This window comes from Ictalurus punctatus, chromosome 11 (genome assembly GCF_001660625.3).
Source record: "Ictalurus punctatus breed USDA103 chromosome 11, Coco_2.0, whole genome shotgun sequence".
Taxonomy (NCBI): domain Eukaryota; kingdom Metazoa; phylum Chordata; class Actinopteri; order Siluriformes; family Ictaluridae; genus Ictalurus; species Ictalurus punctatus.
The window spans coordinates 17,796,023-17,815,212 of NC_030426.2; the positions used below are offsets into that span (position 1 = coordinate 17,796,023).

General features: G+C 38.0%; 1 protein-coding gene across 1 annotated transcript in view; it reads right to left on the reverse strand.

Annotated features, from left to right (window-relative positions):
• Positions 1 to 879: 879 nt before the first annotated feature.
• The window catches only part of nme7 (NME/NM23 family member 7), a 41,207-nt gene continuing 22,896 nt past the window's right edge, over positions 880 to 19,190 (reverse strand). Inside the window, 2 exon segments of the mRNA NM_001200358.1 lie at positions 880 to 1,058; positions 2,398 to 2,505. Coding sequence (NP_001187287.1) covers positions 1,026 to 1,058; positions 2,398 to 2,505 — 141 coding nt within the window. The 3' untranslated portion in view covers positions 880 to 1,025.

Sequence of the window (19,190 nt, forward strand, 5' to 3'; positions counted from 1 at the left end):
TGTAGCGAGCAGTGTTTCTGTCCCTGAGTATTTCTGCCTAGTGTGGTCTCGCTCTATATTTTTGGAGTGTGCAGTGCAGTAGTCGCATACAGTGGTCCTTTCCAAGCCATGTTATAATTTCTGTTGTCTTATGTGAGTCAGTTTAGTGGTCCAAGGTGTGTGTGTGTGTGTGTGTGTGTGTGTGTGTATAAGCAAGCTTGTACATGGCTGTGTGTGTGTTTGTATTTGTACAATAAAAAAGAAAAAAATGAAAATAGTGGCATGGTACGCGCTGATACCCCCAGGTCCGTATGTGAGTAAATAACTGCACTGCATGGAATCTTTTCTTTCTTTCTTTTTTTTTTGACTTATTTTGTTGATTGTGGGGAAAGTACTTTTACATCACTTCTCTTATTTGATCATCTTGCAGTGTGGGAGTTTGGGGTTAATGACATTTCTGTATAAGGCTTTTACTTTCTTTTTCTTCAAGTGTAGAACTGTGTGTATCTAGTTTGGAGGATCTGCTCCATCCTAGAATGGAGGATTATTCCTCCATTATGGTCACCGTGGCAACTCAGTGCTTTAATTTAATTTTTTGTTTGTTTGTTTGTTTGTTTGTTTTTTTTTCTTTTTTTGCTGGAGACATCACAATGTGGTGTAACTTTCTAATGAATGTTTTAGCCATTTACATGGTGGAAGAATTTTATATTTATGCAGTTGTACAATTTTTTTTCTGCAGGAAAAAAGTGTATTGTATGAATCCAGATACCAAAGTCACTGGTCGGAGTTAGAAACTTATCAGATCCAATACAGTACCCCATGTAATATGATGTTTCGTCAATGTTAAAAGTGCTTAAAAAGTCAATGTTGAACATAAGAACATCTGTCAGGAGTTGCATCTGCTCTTGTCATTTTATTTAATACAGATGAGGCCTAAACAAATAAATGTACAACCAACCAGACTGTTGTCTTTTTTTATTATAATTATTTAAAAAAAAATTTATTCAAACCATCAAATTAATTATTTGCAATTACTTTATTTACAGTCAGCCATCTAGGATCTTGAAAAAATATTGGACCTGTAGGAAAAGAGAAATAGCACATAAATATACATCATAAAAAAATTATGCAAAAAAACTGTGTGCAATTTACTGATTTGCCCGGTCAGGTTCATCTGTAATTATTTCCCAGCACTTTTTACTGCATCTCAGTTCGCCTACTTACACAATGCATTAAAAGTATGTACTCTTTTTTTGAAGAAAAGTATATACTTTTGAGTGTGTAGCAAAAGAATATATGTTTAAAATATTGGGATGTAACAACATGTCAGGGAACTCCTCGTAGCTTTTCTTCATTCATTATTCGTCATATAATTTAAATACTACATATTTTAAATGCCCATTGCCAAGATTTATTTTTATTTATGTTTAATGCTTAACATTTAAGTTCTTACACTTAAACACTGAAGACGCATCACAGACATTACACTCATCCGTCATGTATGCAGCTTCAATTCGGCGACACAAACCATCACAAAGCTCCTTCTCCCTCGTGCAATGAGTTGTGGACAACGTTGGCTGAAAAAATGTCCACGGATCCACACTTTGAAAATCTACCTTAAATAGTAGCCCATCCAGGTACCTTTGGGATTCTCATTTCAATGTACTAGGATTTGGGACATACGGATTCTAATCTCTGATACTATTTAGGATGGATAGTAGGCGAATTGGGACACAGCCTTTGTTTTAACTTATCATGCCAGCACAGCAGACAAGCAGCTTGGTTTATTTCATCATAAATGACTTTCCCAAAACACGCTTCTGAAGGCCCATTTTTATATATATATATATATATATATATATATATATATATATATATATATATATATATATATATATATATATATATATATATATGTATATATATATGTATATATATGTGTGTGTGTGTGTGTGTGTGTGTGTGTGTGTGTGTGTGTGCGCATCTACATGAGTGACTCAGTGAGAGACTGCTCTCTGTATAGATGTGTGCGCGCATGTGTATGGCCTCTCTAAGAATGTGCTGGCTGAGCCGCTCAGCAGGCGAATGATTAACAAGGAGCCGTTTGTTAAAGAGGCTGCACAGATCTGGAGCTTGTGTGAAACAATGATGCTGAATGGGCCAAAGTTACTGCCTGAAAAGCACAAAGCCCTTCCTCCACTTAATCCTGCCCTCTTGCTCCTCTTTCCCAGAGACATTATGCATGCTGTGGGTTTGATTCAGCCTACAATGGACCGTCATGAGACCGGTGTCACTGTCTCACGTGACACGAGATGTGGAATTATTTGTGAAGGCGAGTAAACGTTCGTCAGGAGGTCCAGCTCACACTGGCCCAGTTCATGACTGAAACAAAAGTGAATGAGGTCAGAGATGACTTACCTCCAGTAACCCGTCCTCTGGAAGGTCGGTACAGTGGACAGCGTTCTGAACTTTGTTCTTGCCGTAAAGAGCTCGTAAAGTCGTGGGCCGCAAATGACGAGCAATTTCCTGGAATGGAACACACGGGACGGTAACGTAAAGACAAGGCAGCTCATGGATACTGTGCAGTTAAAACAACGGAATAAACCAACTGTGGGACTGAATCCACTTTGCTAATCCATCGGTTTCCTTTAAACAACAATAAGCCGCTCAGGTGAAGATGCATGCAGAGGGATGATTTATTCGTACCCTACAGTGGAGGAATCAGATTACTTCCGTTTATGACTAAAGCATCAGATTACTCACGATTGTCTGTAAAACAAATGTAATAGTTACTTCCTCTACAACTGCTCAATCCGCTTTGCTCAATCAGAATCACATGGATATGACAAGGATAACGCCATTCAGGTTGCCTAATAAGTTGCCTAATAAGAGTGACCAGTTCACGGTTTCAAGTATTAGGGCTGTAAAAAAAATTGAATAATGAATGAGAAGAGGAGCTAAAAGTAAGACTCCCAGCCATCGAATAGGGTCCAGATAAGTGCTCGTTTATTTAATCCTAGCATGTGTTAGAAGCAGCACAGAGCAGAATGTTCAGCATTCAGGGCATGTTGTAATGCGGCAAATGAGAGGGAAAAAAGCTCACAATCTTCGCAAACCAGGAATGCATGGATCCTGCGTTTTTCATTTTTGATACACATATTACTACTCAAGAGTGCGACTCAGTGCCGGATACGGAGCTACACTATTTACTACAGATACTAAGCTACAGTCTCTCTGTCTCTCTCGTTTTCTTTCAGTTAATAACATTAAGACTGAAGTAATACTCCAATTGAATGAGCCAAATGCATAAAAAAAGAAGAAAATTTGTCAAACACATCAGGTTCACAGCAAATACAATAAGATTGGAGCATAAAATGGGAAAAGGTCTAATCTGATCCCATAAAAACTCACCGTTATATGTTAATATTAGTCCATAGTTAATATTTCATCCTTGAAAATAAGCAGATACTTTCTTCCCCAGGACCCACTGGAAGGCTCAGAATTACATTCCTAACAATAACTACAAACATTTCCTGTTCCTGTAGTATCTGAAGAACATGGGAGAAACAAAACACAACAGTGTGCTACTGTAGGAAAATAATCAAAGAGTTTGTGTGATGCAGCCCAACATAAAGCAGAGTTACTGTTACTACCCTGGAGTTTATTTTTCAAATAAAAGCATGTCCCAAAGTGTCTTACTCTTCTTGTTTAAAAAATTTCAGCAATTTGCTGGGGATTCCAATTTTCTATTTATTAGGGGGCCAAGCACTGAAGGTGCATAGGCACCCTATTGTTATTCTACATTTTCTTCTTCTTGCTACGGTGTCTATGGCAGCCCATAGAACCGTCTAGTTTGACAAATTGATTAGGGAGGGTCTAAGGAACATTCTGACCAAATTTGGGCCAAATGCTACCAACTCTCTAGTGCCACCATTGGGTCAGATTTGGACCCAATTTGAAAGTACATTTATGGTCATAACTTTTGAACAGTGTGTCCAAAATGTAAAAACCAGAGTAAAAAAAATCTGGATTCCCTGGGTTGAGAGGAGGGAATTCAGTCAACTCCCACCATCTTGGATTTTTTTCAATTTTTTTTTTTTTTTTTCGCTACTCCTCCTACAAATTTTATCCAATCACCACCAAATGTGGCTCACATCACCTCAATACCTGTCTGAACAAAAGTTATCAAAGGAACTCTGATAACGGACTGGCAAATGAATAAAAGTACAAATCATTCTTGGCAGTGGTGGGTCTGTGGTGAAAGGCTCTGGGTTATTGATCAGAAGGTCAGCAGTTCAAGCCCCAGCACTGCCAAGCTACCATTGTTGGGCCCTTGGGCGAGGCCAACCCTCAATTGCTCAGTTGTATAAATGAGATAAATATAAGTCGCTCTAGATAAGGCTGTCTGCCAAATGCCATAATGTAATGTAAATGAATACCCTTGCATATAGTTATGGCTGTGCTTTCCTGTGATAGCTTACGATCACATTTCACATCTGTGAATGTGCTGCTCACCGAGTCTGGGTGCTTGGCCCCTAAAAATGCTGCTTGCAGCTTTAATTAAAGATTAAATTGATTTAAAAAAATGGAAATTTATTCAAACTTTTTAAAATTCATTTATAAACACATTTAATGTTGCGGAATAGCCGCAAGGCAGGTTCCTGTTCACTGATCACTTACTTACCTTATAGCAGCTATAAACAGGATAAGCAGTCATTCTCTCACTTTCTTCTGAAGTTAAGTTAAGACAAAGAAAAATGCAGCTTGCAGTTTTTACCAAGAAACAACAAAGAGCAACATCCTCCATCTTGATTATTTTCTTGTGCCAGCTTTACCTATGACTGTTACAAAGTACTGGCACTGGAGACTCCTTCCATAAATGGTAAATAAACATCTCCTTATCAATGTCTCACCTTATGAATGAATATATTTTTGTGTTAACCAACACCACATTTAAATAAATAAATAAATAAATAAATAAATAAATAAATAGATAGATAGATAGATAGATAGATCGGTTTATTGTTAGGTTTTAAATTATACGAGCATCCCCTTCGGACCAATCAGAATCAAGAATTCAACAGCGCTGAGGTATAAACAATTGTTGCATAATGAGCTTTAAGATTAATAACTGGATATGCTGACTTAAACAAAACTGCAAAGTCACTCAAAAAGGAAAAAAGTAGCATAATACAAAATGGGATGTTATTCAGGTCACATCTGCATACAGAGAACATAAATGAGAATATTATTTTATAACAAATCAAGCAAGGCTTTGATCATCATAAAGTAACCCTCCTCCGGACCTCACTGGAAGGCAGTAGCTTGTGTGTCCACACTTTTCAGGCTGCAGTACATGAAGCTGCCATCTCAGTGCCCTTTGTGTAGAATGCTGGACTTAATACCGGGTCCTGACTTTAATTCTTGCTCACATATGTTTTGCATTGAAAGATCAGCCAGCAGACTAGCTGCAGCCAAAATGGAACATGATGAAGTGAAACGCTCAAGTACACAGGACATGGGCTCTACTGTCCTGCTCTAATCTCTGCTGTGAGGAAATGTGATCTACCTCCCCTAGTGATGCTCACAGGAGAGGCCTCACCCAAATAGCAATAAGCCTCAAAGGAAACATACAGCAAAACACTTTCCCAAGCCACCTGTCTATCTGTCTCCACTCTGGTGCAACGCTGACATTTCTCAGGAGCTTCTAAGGCTCATAATCCCACCCTCAATGCCAACACATTATCATCAGGTTAGGAAGGTTTTATTGGCAATAACGACCACACACACAGTGAGAGAAAGTTATTCTTGTAAATTACTGTTTGAGGGAAATACGTTCTAAGACACATAATTTACAGTCTAGAACACCACTGCAGAAATAAATCATCCATCAACTATGTTGTGGTGGTGGATATAGGGTTTTTTTCCCCCCATACCATAGCACTGCTGAATTCTTGAATCTGATTGGTCAGCATGGCCGACAGTAGCTGTGGCTTTAAGCCAAAGCACAGGTTAATAATAATGCATTTCGAATAATGCTTAACAACATTGGGACTTGTATGGCGAACATGCCACATAAAGAGATTAAAAATGTGTGTGATTGTTGATACGGTGACATTTTCTTTAAGGAGACATTTATTTAACATTTACGGAAGGAGCCTCTATTGTCAGTGCTTTGTAAACAGGTAAATCTGGAGCCAAGTTTACAGCAGAGCAGCATCTTTAGGACAAAAGTGGTTTGTGGCTTCTCTGGAACATAACAAGCTGCATTTTCTTTCTGTCTTATTAATGAATGAATGAATGAATGAATGCCTTTATTGTCACTGCACAGCTGAACAATGAAATTTAAATGCAACTCATTATGGTAAAAGTAACAGACAACAAGCAGAATACAAAACACTGAGAGAAGCTAGTGATGGAAACCATAGCTTATAGTTTATAGTAACCATAGTTTATAGCTGCTATAACGTGCCGTGCCCTCCAGTAATATTGGCCCCCTTGGTAAATAAGAGCAAAGAAGGCTGTGAAAAATTGTCTTTATTGTTAAATCTGTTGATCTTTTGTTAAAAAAAAATATAAATAAATCACAAACATACTCTGTCTCATGGATATCAAATAATTGCAAATAAAGCACAGCTTTATAAAAAGAAAATCTCTCTGTTAAATATAGGTGTGCAACAATTATTGGCACCCTTTTAGTCAATACTTCCCATTGCCAAGATAACAGCTCTGAGTCTTCTCCTATAATGCCTGATGAGGTTGGAGAATACATGGTAAGGGATCTGTGACCATTCCTCCATACAGAATCTCTCCAGATCCTTTAAATTTCGAGGTCCTCGCTGGTGGACTTTCCTCTTCAGTTCACCCCACAGGTTTTCTATGGGTTTCAAGTCAGGGGACTGGGATGGACATGGCAGGGCCTTGATTTTGTGGTCAGTAAACCATTTTGTGTTGATTTTGATGTATGTTTTGGATCATTGTCCTGCTGGAAGATCCAACCACGGCCCGTTTTAATCTTTCTGGCAGAGGCAGTCAGGTTTTCATTTGATATCTGATGATATTTGATACAGTCCATGATGCCATGTATCCTAACAAAATGTCCAGGTCCTCTGGGAGAAAAACAGCCCCAAAACATTAAAGAGCCACCACCAACATATTTAACCATGGGCATGAGGTACTTTTCCATATGGCTACCTCTCTCTGTGTGCCAAAACGACCTCTGGTGTTTATTGCCAAAAAGCTCTATTTTGGTTTCACCTGACTGTAGAAACCGATCCCATTTGAAGTTCCAGTAGCGTCTGGCAAATTGAAGACGCTTGAGTTAGTTTTTGTAGAGTAGAGGCTTTTTTTCCTTCCAAAACGTCTTGTGATGATGTAGGTGATGTCAGATTGTAGTTTTGGAGACTTTCTGACCCCAAGACACAACTAACTCCTGCAATTCTCCAGCTGTGATCCTTGGAGAATTTTTGGCCACTCGAACCATCCTCTTCACAGTGTGTTGAGACGATATAGACACACGTCCAATTCCAGGTTGATTCATAACATTTCCAGTTGACTGGAACTTCTTAATTATTGCCCTGATGGTGGAAATGTACATTTCCAATGCTTGTGCTATTTTCTTACAGCCACTTCCCATTTTGTGATACTACCTTTTGCTGCACCTCACAGCTATATTCCTTGATCTAACCTATTGTTATGAATGACTAAGGGAATTTGGCCTATGTGTTCCTTCATATTTATACCCCTGTGAAGCAGAAAGTCAGGGTTGAACAATTTCCTGTTCCTAGTCACCCAGGTCTACTAAAGAAAACATAAAATATCAATGGGAATATACTTATCATATGAATTCATAGGGGTGCCAATAATTGTTGCACACGAATATATAAGGATATATATTTTTTGATAAACCTGTATTTTGTTTGCAATTGTTTGATATCCATGAGAGCAGAGTATTTTTGTGAATTTTTTGAACAAAAGATTCAAAGGTTAAACAATAAAGATAATTTTGTATAGCCTTCTTTGCACATATTTACCAGGGATGCCAATATTAGTGGAGGGCACTGTAAGTGATAACAGATACTAACGTGTCTCATGGACATGTAATTGCTGTGGTATAAGAGGAATAAAACATATCAGGGCATGCTTTTATTTGAAAATACGAGGCAACTACGAGGTAAAATAAAATGCTACAAAACATTAAAGGTTAAAGGCAGCGACTTGTGTGTTCAATAATACAAACACAGTGCCTTCCCCATTTCATTACACACACTGAAAACATCAATACAGAGTACACATGACGTCATACGGCTGCACGGCTCAGGGACAAATAAACTTTAACGTCAACCGTTCTCACAATGCCAATGGCACAATATCTGTCCCTGTCTGCTTGATGCTGCGCTCATTTAAAGCAAAAATGGAGGAAAAGAAACAGAAGGACAGATAGACTGTGTGTACTACCAAGTCTTCTGAGGTAGTTCAATGTTGTGTTCTCGGCTGCTTTCTATTACCAAATGATTCAACCTCTGTGCTAATTTGACTGTGGTACAAAAACAATTAAAAGACCTCAGGCTATGGAGAATGGGGGACCTATTTTCATCAGGCAGTCAACGACCTACACAAACAGTACTCCATAATGCAATGACAAGAGGACAAAGAAAACATGTGCAGTTTTCCTTTATATGTGCATCAATACACGCTCTGGAGGGAAGTGGAACGTAACCATGGGTAATTTGTATCTTAGCTGATAATCATTAATAACAGCTTACTCATGTATCTTCTTCATAGACACATTTACAACTGTTCCAGATTATTAAAAACTACATCATGGACCTGATTGTGTTTCATGGTGTTTTTGTGCAGCTCTCTGGTTTTTCCTATTATTGATGGATAATTGACGGTTTTTACCATAATGATGATGCAATCTCAAGTTTGGTTAATGGCAACCTGCACATTGAGTATTAAAAAAAAATGGAGTCAATAAAATAGTGGGGGGGGACGGGGGGGGGGGGGGGACGACACAGAAGAAACACTTTCTTAAAAAAAAGTTTTTCTATGAAAATTCTGAAGAAAAGAAAGTAATTTTTGTAATTGTTTGAGTGGGAAATTTCAATAACTGTGTGTACCGTTCTGTTCATTTATTATTGTTAGAAAATGCACACAGTTGAATGCACATCAAGTGGATACCTTAATATAAACTGACATTTCCTTACAGTAGATAGGTCAGCTGGTTTTGGCCTGCATGTTGTTGAGCTTTACTACAAAGCATGCCAGTAAGTATTAATAACCATATCCATCGGCTGCTATACAGCGTATTTAATATGAGTACAAACTCATGAGTTGTTTGCGCCTGTTGGCGGAACCCTCAGACGATTGCACTGGGTTTAGATGTGCTCATGAGTTTGGTTTTGAGGGTCCTGAAATGAATCTTACGAGGTAATTTTCACAAAATATCAACACCTTGGCTTGTGTTACCTCATTTACGTAGAGGCTGCATCTGGTTGTGACAATCCTCCCACTCTTAATGTGCAAAACAGTACAAAATGACCAATACACACATTATAGGACACAGATACACCAATGGAGATTTGAATTCAAGAGTCTTCTTGCATCCATAAGTATAGAGTCCTGAACCACAGCCCTATGGTTCCATGGAGGCATGTTGTACTCTGAGTTTTTTGAAAAAGGCCATTATAGTCTGCTCTCTTTGACAGACAAAGCTGCCTGTGTGCTGCTTTGTCTGGATCTTTGCCATTTAAAACATGGATCTTTGGCCATTTATATAGAAAGAAGCTTTTAATAACAACATGCGCCAATAACATTGACACCTTAAATGCCAGGTAGGCTCACACCAAAAAAAAAACAAAACAAAAAAAAACACAATTCTCAACATGAATGACAACTTTACCGCCAGTGAATAATCGGGAAACATGTTGAGCAATTCAAAAATGGTGAATAGAAATCATTACAAAACAGCACAAAGTAAAAGAGCAGGTTGCTTTTAGCAGAGAACAGATTTAGCACATAATAGAGGTCTGTATTTAGAAACAAACCACACTAACTCCACGTTAGGAAACAGGCAAAATGCATGAGAAGACTGCTGGTAAAGATCACCCATCACATAGTTCAGTAACTGTGCTGATTTACCAGGGCTTTAATTAAGCCTTGTTAAGTCAGTCTCCTCAGAGACTACTGCTATGGTAACTGCAGGTTCCCCTGTGCTCTACCTTGAGGGTCAAAAAGAGTATGGGGATATTAAACCCAACATCAAAAGTATTACTTCAGATTACAATTCAGACTTATATCATTTGATTAAAAGTACTTTGTGGATAAAAACTATTTGTGGGATAGATTACATGTGGGAAAATGCTATATTCCTTCTTTTGCTATGTTTCTGCTACAGTGCAGAAAAATCAGACAGACAATCAATACTGGCCACTCTTTGTGTTTCAGCAAATGTCAGTTCTCCCTGTTATACCATAATTCCTGTAACAAGCACCCTGACAATACTATTTCCTGATTTTGTGAGAAGCCAATTGAGTAGAGCAGGAAATAGCGATATCATCTAATATTGTACTTCATATTAACAGTCAATACTACAGAATGAACTGCTTTAGGTCTAGGCAAGCATGTATTCGTTGATTCCATTCACTATTTTGGTCAGTGCCAACTCCAAACTCCTCTGCCCTAAAGGTGCCCGTAGGTTCCCTACGGTGGAAAACCTTACTGACTGATACAAAGTGTGTTATTAATATAAACCTGTGATTTCCTTGTAGCCAGAACTACTGTCAGAGAAAATTAAATCAACACCCTCTGACAAATAAAATTAAAGAAGTCAATAGCACTGTGGTATGAAGGTTTTTAATCTATTTACAGTTTAGGTGTAATCAAATAGATGTTGTATATTATTTTTATACTGTTTATTAGTTGCAATATACTGATTTGTGTTTGTGGGTATTAACTGTGACAGTAATTCTGCCAAGAGATTGGTGTGTAAAAGGACAGTAAACATTTACTGACCTTAATTGAAATAAATACATTTAATCGCCAGAATGTCTACACACTCGTAACTAGAGATCAGGTTTGTTAGGTCAAAACTGGATTATTAACCGAAAACCTTATTATACAGTTCAGTCCCACAGGTTAAATACTACTGGTAGGATGTGCTGTAGACTATTCTGTTACTGTATTTTCACACCTGGAACCGGAGTCCTGTCCGTTAACTGAGAAGTGACCAGCTGAACTTTGCCAGCTAATACGATCTGTCAGCACAGTACAATATTCATGATCTCCGGCACCACACGAGACCAACTACAGCTGACAGAGCTTGTTCTAAGCATTTGCTTATTCAAGCTCAAAACGTTTGGTAACATAACAACCAGAATGTTGCGACTAAGCATACTTGTTCATGTATTTCAATTCACAGAAATAAGGTCACAGCAGGTCTAGTGTCAATCTGCACAGACATGGACATTGAGGAGCCCTGTTCATAGCAACAAGAGAACTCTTGTGTTTAAAAGGTTGATTAAGAAGCTTTAAACATTAGTTCTTGCAGCTAATAAAAAGTTACAGTCATAGATCACAGGGAAGTGTACACACCATTGTCAACTCACATACAGAATGAGACTGAAGAAGTAGGCTAACATGACCACTGAACCACTGAATTCTTTTTTGTTCTGCCGGCTGTGTCAGAGTTTACATGGCTTCCTTCAGAACATCAGATTCAGTTATACATCAAATTCTACAAGAAACTATATCAATGAAATATATATAATAATATACATGTCTTTCCATAGCCTAAAATCTTTTGGTGTAAACATTATGAAAAGATCCAAGATAGATTAACATACAGTTTCCAGAAGAACAGAGTCTGTTCCTCAACTTCTAAAGTACATCATTAAGAAAATCCTTGGGTACATGTGTGTATGGTTTTGTCAACTGCAAAACACCACTGAGCAGACACGCATTCTCACATGTCAAAATACATGCTGAAATACATTGAATAGACATTGTAGTAGAATCACACGAAATTATCACTTAATGATCACAAAACAATTGATAAGAAACTATTATTATTATTATGATGATGATGATGATGATGAAGAAGAAGAATGTTGCTCCGGTTCTACTCATTTGAACGGTCTTTTTGTTTTCCACTATTTTGCTCCATAGTTTGGTCACTTGCCACTTCCCACCCACCAGCCAGCCAGCTCTCCACATTCATACACAGCTACCAACTGGGGAGGGTTAATTCTTCGTCCAAGACACATGAAGCCAGTCAACTGCATCTTTCAAACTGCTGCTCATGCACCACACTCAGAGGAAAGTGCCATCTACCCTCTTCTGCTCACAGATGCCCATGATTGGCTAGTGTCGCTGTGATTGACAGGGGAGAGGGAGAATGCCATCCCTCCTACCTTTCTTTGTTTCACTAATATTCAGTAATATTTAAATATCTGCTTAAACCAAAAAAACATTTATATGTCTCACATATTGAAATGTTAGGAAATGCATTTACAAACATAGGCATTTGATAAAACAAAGCAAAAACTGTACCTTACAAAAACTGGTAAACCATTATTCATTACAAAAACATTATTGACAAGACTTCAAGAGAATGGGCAAACAAGTGCATAAAATAAACACTACCCATAGCTATTCATATCTTCTTCTTAAACAACAGTAGAATCTATTATCTTTCTCCTAACCAAACTACTAAAAATGTTTACAATAAATGGAAACAACTGTCCGCGATTTCTTTTTTTAAAAATTGGTCTCAGGCTCCAGGAACACAATTGTTGTCTTTGACCAAATATGAGGTCTCACACATAAAAACTCTCCATCACAATGGGGAGAAGAGCTTTCAACACAAAACACACAGAGTTAAAAATGCCATTAGTCACAAGCAGGGCCATACATTTCGAAAAACAAAGAATAATAATAATAATAATAATAATAATAATAATAATAATAATAATATCATCAATATCTGGAGCCACTAAAATTTGCCAAGAACAGAAAAAGGACATATGATTGATCACACTGTCACATCATTTTTGTGAGGTTCCCAATGACCAGTTTGCAGAATTGTACAGTTTAGCTGATTCATGGGTTTGAAAAATGTGACTAATCACCTCCATAACAACAAACTGTTTGGAAAAGTTATACTAAAGAATCCCATCCTGAGAGCAACCCAAAACACACAGTGCTGAAATTCACCAAGTATTACTGGAACTATAACTGGAATTGTGTATTGCGGCCAGCTAAAAATAAACCCCTATTTTTTTTTGGCCCCGCATGTCATCAGCATGTTTGGCACAGGGTTCCGTGTGAAGATTGATGCACTCTTGAATTTCAACATGTATCAGGATATTGCAGCCCAAAACCCGGTTGTCAATTGCAACAGTCTATGGATTTGAACCGCACTGAAAATCACTAATATGAAACGAGTGCCTAAATAAGTTTATCCTGTATGATACATTTAACTGAAAACAAACGTGTGTGTGTATTAGAACTTAAAATATCAAAACATAGATTCAGCCATAGCCTAATACCAAAAATCTGTTGACAATAAAGAGACAGTTTGCTGCGGTTAAATAAGCTAGAACAGAATTGAAAGCTTGCTGTTGAAATGAAAGAGGAAAAAAACATGTGCCTTTATAATCACTTACTGTGATGAATTGTTATCCCTTTTTTATTAACTTCTAATCTTTCTCATGCAGTGCAGAAGATGTATTTCAAATATCGCACTGGCTTCTCCCACTTGCATTCCATTTAATCTGCTGTCTACATAAACTCATTTCTCCATTCAATAGTTCATCTTTGATTTCAGAGTATTCTGGAGTTAATAAAGTAGACTAAACTCACAGCAGCAGTTTACTCATTGTCTTTTAAAAAAAATGTTATGCTAACATATAAACTTTTCTCTCTAGTAGTTGTATGCATGTTTAAAGTAGAAGCTCATCAGTAAATAATGAGGTAGGGCAATATAACATATTGCTTGTGCTTAGTTGGAAATGTTTTAAAATTTAAAACTCTAGTAGGATAAAAAGAGTATTTAGTATAATAATAATTAAAACAAGAATGCAGAATGTAATCTTGTGGAATCTGACAACGATGAACTGAAAGTGATTAGCTTTCATGTGGTGTAGGAGCTGCACAAGTGCATTTCTGATCTGTCTAATGTTAATGTTCCCAGGCAAAGTTAAACTTAATTATTGGTCTGTGGATGTGTGCTGCCAGGTGTACATTGTGTGTATCTCATTTTCCCTCCTTCTCCCTTTCAGTTCTCTTACTTGTATGACTGTTATTTCCTCCCAACCTATTCGGGGTAGCCAACGCTCATGTAATGGAGATTGAATAAGTGGTGAGGCATACGAGTCAAACTACTGAGCGGATTGAATGCGAGGGTGTTCCATTAGTGGATTTAATTGTGGGGGGTGACAGGTGGCTGTATTACCTGGATTACGTTCACAACCACAACTCAGGCGAATGGAGATCTATAAATTGTAATGAGAAATCAGAACTTTTCACGTTCTGATTTGAATCAGATAAGGGATGGATGAAATACCTAAACATTCATGTATTATGTTCAATGTGTTAGTTAGGATGACAACATGTACAGCTCTCATTCCCTTGCCAAATTTATTCTGGGGATTATATGCTGCTATGTTGGCACCAAATGATGATGTCACTGAGGTGTTTCTCCAACATTATTCCACACAAATAAATCGCCATTGCCTTCACAGAAACCACTATTCCTTACCTAAAGGAGCTCTGGCTTTGTGGAATTTACTGCAAGTCATTTGTTTAAAATTGGGCATCTCTATTATTTTAGAAGTTGTGTATCAGACTTGTGTGTATTTGCTGGGTGGGTGATTACAGTGAGACTGGTTTCGTCAACTGTTTATGTAGGGTGGATATAAATACAGTAGCTCTATGTTTATCATGCTTTAACAGGTGGGAAATTGATGTGCTCGTATGATTGACCGTTATAGATCCTTGTTTATTGTCTGTAGCAATTACATAGGCCTAAATTGCTGCTAGTTTCTACTGCCATGTGTGCGGGCCTCCACATTTAGGTGCACTATGATTTTTGTGTACTTGACACTCTGCATACTGCATTCAGTATATGGCGCATAGTCTGCTCCTGTCGGGTTTATGTTGTTAGATATGCTAATATTTTTAATTCTAATACGGATGACCATTTTTTGAGACCCTGGTGGTGCTGGAAACACCCCTGATGATAATTTCAATTAGGATTTTTCTGTATTGATAATTGTGGGCCAGTCTCTAATGTGAATGACATCCATTTATTAATATATTTATTTTATTTAGTAATACCTTCAATGTCTATATACTGCTCTCATCAATGTGCAGCACTGTGAATTGGGACTTGGCTTATTTCCATGGCTACCTGGGTGCAGCACCGATTTATGCAAATTACGACATCATGTGAAGGCAAGTGACCATAAATTTGGTTTGAATTCTTCAGCACACTTATTTTTAAATTCAAAAGTTGAAGCATGGGTGAATTAAGATAAAAAATTTTCATGAGCGTAGCTTTTCGGAAGAAACTGTTCCTGAGTGTTTGTGCGCACTGCTCAAAATAATGAACCAATCAACATTAAAAATAAATAGGTGGCAGATGACCACACCCACAAAAGTCCTTTAACAGCAAAGTCCTTAATAATGGAGTATTGCGGGTCATGCGATCACATTATAAACCGCAACAGCCCTATAATATTTATTCTATCCTATAACAACCAGAGCAGTCAAATATGCCATTAACACACAACCACTGCTGCTATTCACCAACCACGGAGGCAGAGAGAGAGCCAGGAAGAGAGAGTAAGGGAAGGGAGGGAGAGTAACAAAGCAGTGCTGATCTCTAAGCTGACTTTTCTCCGTCTATCTGTTGTGTGAGAGACGGTTTGACTGTGGGTGGGAAGAATACTTCTTTTCAGAGATCCATAATTAAGTATGACCTTGTAGACATTACAACATGGAAGTGTTACAACATCTTCACTCAACTGTATTACGTTGGTAATAATACCATTAATAGTGTTTTTTTAATCATGCATGTGTAGTAAATATATGAGCATAGTGACTTAAACAGTTGTTTCATAAGGACATTTATTCTGACACAGGGAACATGTATATCTGTCTCCATGGTTACAGCATGACACCAGCATGGTGCTGTGCTCTGAAAACAGAGATAGGATTTAAAAGGACGCTTACTGTGCAAAACAGTAAAAGCTCATTTTCTGATTACTAGGGGGGGAAATGGAATGCTGTTGTTAATATACAACAAAGTACAACGTAAAATGTTAAATAACCTACAACAATACAGGAGCAATGTAGGTATTCATTTATATTTTATATAAAATTGCTAGAATATTTTGAAAACTGTCATAGGTCATCAAACACTTGTTTGATGACCCAAGATTTTCACAGTTTCAGTGGGTGGTTACTTCATTTAGCAGTTTCTGCCTGTGAATTTAGTTTGTTCTTGTTCTATAAATATCCTTTTTCTTTAACCGGAAAACAAACAACAACAAAAAAACCTGTAGACATTGTGGCTAATATACAGTAAAGTTACCACAGTGGGGCTAATCAACTCTAAGTCAGACAAATAGGATAATATAGCAGAGAAATGACGGCCGAGTCAGAATACCTTGTCAGGAAAAATCCACAACAGTTTACAGCTCCATTATGTACTCCAATCGGCCAGAACATTAAAACCACCCGCTTAATATCGTGTAGGTGGTATCTGGTACCGAGACGTTAGTAGCAGATCCTTTAAGTCCTGTAAGTTGCGAGGTGGGGCCTCCATGGATTGGACTTGTTTGTCCAGCACATCCAACAGATGCTCAATCGAATTGAGATCTGGGAAATTTGGAGGCCGAGTCAACACCTTGAACTCTGTCATGTTCCTGAAACTATTGCTGAAGATTTTTTTTCCAGTGTGGAAGGGATCATTATCCTGCTGAAGGAGGCCACTGGCATTATGGAATACTGTTTCCATGAAGGGTGTACTTGGTCTGCAACAATGTTTAGGTAGGTGATACGTGTCAAAGTAAGATCCATATTAATGTCAGGACCCAAGTTTCCCAGCAAAACATTGCCCAGAGCATCCACCGGGTTTGCCTTCTTCCCATAGTGCATCCTGGTGACATCTTTTCCCCAGTAAGTGATGCACATTCACCCAGCTGTATACATGATGTAAAATAAAAAGTGATTGATCAGACCAGGCTATCTTCTTTCGTTGCTCCATTGCAGGCACTTTCGGTAGTGGACATGGGTCAGCACGGGATCGGACTTCAGCTACGCAGCCCCATATGTAGCAAGCTGCGTGACACATTTCTATCAGAGCCAGCATTAACTTTTTTCAGCAATTTGAGTTACAGTAGCTCTTCTGTGGGATCGGACCAGACAGGTTAGCCTTCGTTCCCCACTCGCATCAGTAAGCCATGGACCACTTTTGGTAGGTACTAACCACTGCATACCAGGAACACCCCACAAGACCTTCAGTTTTGGAGATGATCTGACCCGGTCGTCTAGCCATCACAATTTGGCTCTTATCAAAGTCACTCTGGTTACACTTGCCCATTTTCCTGCTTCCAACACAGCAACTTCAAAGAACTGACTGTTCACGCTCTGCCTAATATATCCTACCCCTTCCCAGGTGCCATTGTAAAGAGATAATCAATCTATTCACTTCACGTGTCAGTGGTTTTAATGTCAATGTTTAAAGTTTAATGATCGTTGTATCATAACAGGTATTATACAATTTATTTCTTTTTGTCATGATAAAAAAATCAATTATCAAGTCACATTATGATGCAGACAACTAGTGTCATTATTTCACTAATACACACACACACACACACACACACACACACACACACACACACACACACACACACACACACTTAAGATGCCTTTCATTAAATAAACTAATGAAACAACGCTTAAAATATATACGCTTAAAAAAGATCAGCTATACAGTAAGCACACATTGGTTTGGTTTAAAAGTTGTTATGAGTGCAACTGCCAAAGTGAACAGGTACTACCAAGTCCTATTACATTTCTGTTTTATTGGCATGAAAACTGTTGAACTTGAGCCAATGTTGGTTGAATCAGTGAGCTGATAAGGACAGAGCAAGGCACACTGAAAGTGTACAGTAAGGGCACAATACAGTGAGGGCATGACTAAATGACTGATAATGTATTCACATCTCTATAGCATGGTAAAAGCAAATAAATAAATAAATAAATAAATAAATAAATAATTTCATTGTGACTAATATTAACCTAGGACGTTACGTTAATATGATCATCATCATCATCATCATGTGCTGCTTTATTCATACAGGAGATTCCATATTACTGCCCATAGTGTGGTCAAGCAGGCCATTACAAAATGGAAACAGTCCACACTTCAACAATAGCAAATGACCTCTAAATCCCAACTGTAATTCTAAGTGTTAAATGAAATAATCATTGCACAACGTTCCTGTGGCCTAAAATGAGTAGACAGCATGCAAAACGTGCTAAGTTTGTCTACCAAATATTAACAAACATACCCTTCAACGTTTCACAGGAAGACCCAATACCAAATAGTATACTATAAGGAAAGAGGAAGCAGATCAGTGATCATGTCAAAGTCCAAGGAATTATCAGTCCTCTTTAACCATAATGTGAGCTGCTGGTTCAAGGACGCACATGCATTGTTAATCCAATAGCACTGGCAGCATTACAAATGTACACCACCTGCACCTTGGCAACAAATTCAACACAGGTGGAACAAAGGTCGACAAGGACCTGTGCGCCGAAACGCTCTTTTGCTACACACCTGAATTGGCTGACTGACAATGAATCGGAAACCCTGAGCAGTGTGCTTTTCACCAAGATGATACAGGATACAAAGCAGCCTTTTACTTGGGTTGGCTGACTTTGAAATGTAAGGTGTAACTTACAGTTGCAGCTCATGTTATTTAAAGCACCTGGGTACAGTTCAAGTAAAAAGTTCAGGTAAAGAAGGTAAAGGAGTTGTTATTAATATAATAGTTATTATTTCATATTTGATTAAATTAAAACTGTCCTTCGTGGTCCTGTTTCAACTTTGAATCTAACTGGTCTGGACAAAGCAGCTATTAACATCACACAGGTCTGACAAGAGTTAGCATTCAGCACTGCACTATGGGACAAGT